Below are 3,951 nucleotides of genomic sequence, written 5' to 3' on the forward strand. Positions count from 1 at the left end.
TTTCTAAAGATAATCGAAGGGTATCTTCATTGTAGGGAAAGAGAAGAAAAATTCCAAGAAAAGAAAAGAGTCCCTTTTCACGACTGATTACCAAATCATCTCCATTCAATGACAAAATTAACAAATTAAGATGAAGCTTGTTTTATTTTAAATAAGATTAGATAAAATTAATATATATATATATATATGTTTTTTAATCATTTTAATATATTGATATTAAAAATAATTTTTAAAATAAAAAATAATATTATTTTAATATATTTTCACACTTAATAAATATTTTAAAAAATATTTCCCTGCAATTCAAGTTTTTTCCTCTTGCCCTAAACAAAGTTCTCATCGTCATCTCCTAGTCCTAGAGATAGCAAACCTTTCTAGATCGTATTAGTTGGCTCAAGGGGTGGAGGTCATTTATTCGAAATTGCTAATCAATTTATTACATTTAAGAAAAGTCTATAAAATTGTTCAAAGTCGGTTAGTGTTGAAAGAGAAAGGTAGCAACGTACGACCGTCCAAAGAGAAATGCACTCGATACAACATTTAGGTTTTATTTGATAAATACATAATTGAATTGGATCTACATCTGCAGAAAAAAATACTTGACAAAAGTCAAAATTGGTGCCCCTTCAAAAATTGACTTTCTCTACGTCATACGCCATGGCAATCAAGCACATACCTCAATCTCCAAGTTGTTTAGAATAGTAGCTACTTGGACGATAGTAGGTCTACTCTTCCTGGAATTACTAACACAAGCTGAAGCAACCTTGGCCAATCTAGTAATTGGCCTCATATCAGAAGGCATTACAAGTCTAAGATCCAAAAGCTCACTAAACCTCATTTGTTTAATCAAAGGCAATGCCCATCTCACAAGTAACCCTTCCTCGGCTCTCCTTCCACTCAACAGCTCCAACAAAACCACACCAAACCCATAAACATCACCTTCCTTGCAAGCCTCCCCCCTTCCATTCCTCCAATGCTCATCGTCCACATACCCCGCAAGCCCCCTCTTTTCATAAGGTGCCAATGAAGATAGCCCATAATCACTAACCCTAGCACACAACTTGTCATCTAGTAGAACATTTGATGCCTTGAAACATCCATGAACAATATTTGGTGCCATCGCTTCGTGCAAGTATTCAAGTCCTCTAGCCGCCCCGGCTGCGATACTCAAACGCCGGCTCCAGTCCAATAATGATGACGCCCCATCAGAATTCTCATGCAAATAATAATCCAGACTCACCGCACTAACAAATTCCATTACAATGATTCTCTCACCAGGAGCCTGAGAAAATCCTAGTATAGGCACTATGTTAGGATGCCGAGCCGAAGAGAGTGTTTTCAGTATTGAAGTGAACCCAAAACCAGCATTACTCAGAACAAGAGAAGGGTGTATTCTCTTAACAGCAACCGGCTTTTGATCGCTTGGCAATACAGCTGCATACACAGTGCCTAAACGACCGGTGCCGATAATTCTTCGATGATTGAACCCTTCAGTAGCATCATCAATAACTGTTAATGGATACCCCTGTACAGAAATATTGGCGGCTGGAAGACTTTCTTCAGATTCTATCGGTTTGATCTTTCTACAAAAGATTGTCAGGACTAAACAAAGAATGACAACAGATGTTGCAAGAAGAGACAAGATAAAATAATAAGCAACTTCCTGGCTGGATTTCATAGTTTGTGATCTGGGCTATAGTGTTTTGCTGTTTTGGACTATATACGATATTGATTGGTAATTTGAAATTACTGTATATGATCTCTCTGGAGGCAAAGAAGGTTTGTGCGGAGAAGATGGCTTCTCTATAAACTGCTGCATGAAGAAATGATCATTTTATATGGGGATTGATTTCATGTTTGTGAGGGCTAGTTTAGAAAGTGAAACAGAAAAGTTAGAGAGGAAACGAGGTATCTAAATATCTAATGTGCGTATGCTTTGAAAATTGAGATTTTTTGGTAGGAAATTTGGAAACCTATCCCATTAGTTTAGTTGCGTTGGTTCAAGGTTGGCTGCCATCTACTTTGTACCTTTTTCAATTAAAGACCGGGTACCTTTTTCAATTAAAGACCGGTTAGCTTTTAAGTCGGGGTTTGTTTCTTGGTTTGACCTAATTTTTAAATTATTTATTTATTTAACATAAATTATTAAATTAATTTTTTAAAATATTATTTTTTACAATTTTAATTTAATGATATCAAAATTTTAAAAAAAATCATTTCAACACATTTTCAATTAAAAAATATTTTTAAAATGTAATTTCCCTTTTATTACTAAATACATTTAATCTCATTATTTATTATTTTTTTGTTCAAACATATTCTCTTGTATTCTATATTTATTTTTTTGGGTATTGAACAAAAATCATGTAGTACAAAAAAAAAATTCTGAGTCATCTTAATTTTCTATACTTTTGTAATATGCAGTGAAATGTAAGCATACCCTACAACAGCACGTCAATTGTACAATCAATTAACAAAAAAGCACCTCACATCAATTTTTTCAGCCGCGTAGAGAATATACTTTCCAAACATTATTATATTTTCACAATTAATGTTGTTTTTTTACTGCGGTAAGAAAAAGAACAAACTAATTGCCTCCACGATAACTCTGATGTTCATAAATTCTGCGAGATCGAGAAATATCCTCGGAGGGGGATAATCTCAAATATGAAACTCTCCGCACCTAACTTGGCTAGAAAATTTGTATAGGAACTACCTTCTCTTACAGGATGACAAAGTTGAACCTCCCATTCCCTAGCCAGAAGATCTTTAATGTCCATGAAAATTGCTCCAAAACGATGGAACTCAATGTTGCCTTCACAAACCAAACACAAAGTATCCACAGAATCTGAATTGCAAAGAACTTGTGTATAACCTGATCTCAAGCAAACATCAGACCATATTTCAAAGTAAAAGGCTCTAAAAGTATATAAAAGGCATAACTAACATGATTAAAAAATTGATATTTTTTTAAAATACAGGAGTATTGAAATAATAAATAATTTTATAAGATCAGGATCGAACCACATGGAGATTAATTGTATAAATTATAAAAAATAATAATAAAACAAAAACAATAACAACAATAAAAGTAACAATAACAATAATAATAATAATAATAGTTGTAGTTGTTGTTGTTGTTGTAGTAGTGGTAGTAATAATAATAATGTAGTTGTTGTTATTGTTGTAGTAGTGGTAGTAATAATAGTAATAATAATAATAAAGAAATTGATGAGAACTTTGAGATGAAAAATTAACGTAAGGATTAAATAATGATAACAACAAATGTCAAGGTTAGAGGATCCACTAATGATATATCAAACAAGTATAGTATAAATTCTTATTATTCAATTGGAAACCACACACAAAGGAAGTTCAAATCATATTAGAAATTATTAACATGATTACATTAGTTATCTTATTTGATTAATGTTAATAATTGTAAACGTTGTCAGGCATTCATGATTATAACTTATGTTAATAACAAATCAAGTTCCCGTCATAAAACGGGTGTCGGTTATACCATACAGTATGAGCTATAAAAGTGTCAAGCATTTGTTGTACCAAGTGTTATACAACATAAATCTAGATTAGTCATTTAACAAGAAAAGTATTAAAGAGTGAACAAAATAACAAATACAAAACATGTTAGTATCAAACATTAAAATTCATGTTGAGTTTACACTATACTTATTCTTACACCATTAGTGTAACCTTTTCACCTTAACATAATAAACTTAACTAAACAAAATGAATGAAAGAAAAATAAATAATCAAATAAAAACATATATAAGATAAAAGTTAACTAACTAAAGAAAAGAAAATGAAAGGCATAAACAAGATATTAATGAAAATAAACCTTAAGCATTACAAAAATACAAAAAGAGAAAGCAAAAGTATGATATTGATCTAGAGACCAAGATGCCTAAATGCATGGCAAATGCCTCCTTT

General features: G+C 31.8%; 1 protein-coding gene across 1 annotated transcript; it reads right to left on the reverse strand.

The window, feature by feature from the left end:
• Positions 1-372: 372 nt before the first annotated feature.
• On the reverse strand, positions 373-1,982 carry LOC105108573 (Protein kinase superfamily protein). Its single transcript, XM_011002920.1, has one exon. The coding sequence runs from the start codon at positions 1,676-1,678 to the stop codon at positions 665-667; it is 1,014 nt and encodes a 337-aa protein (XP_011001222.1). The 5' UTR covers positions 1,679-1,982; the 3' UTR covers positions 373-664.
• Between the last annotated feature and the right edge of the window lie 1,969 nt (positions 1,983-3,951).

Source organism: Populus euphratica, unplaced genomic scaffold (assembly GCF_000495115.2).
Source record: "Populus euphratica unplaced genomic scaffold, PopEup_1.0 scaffold293.1, whole genome shotgun sequence".
Lineage (NCBI taxonomy): Eukaryota > Viridiplantae > Streptophyta > Magnoliopsida > Malpighiales > Salicaceae > Populus > Populus euphratica.

Bases quoted from the DNA above. Each gene is read 5' to 3' on its own strand.
- LOC105108573 (XM_011002920.1), bottom strand. From the start codon at position 1,678: ATGAAATCCAGCCAGGAAGTTGCTTATTATTTTATCTTGTCTCTTCTT.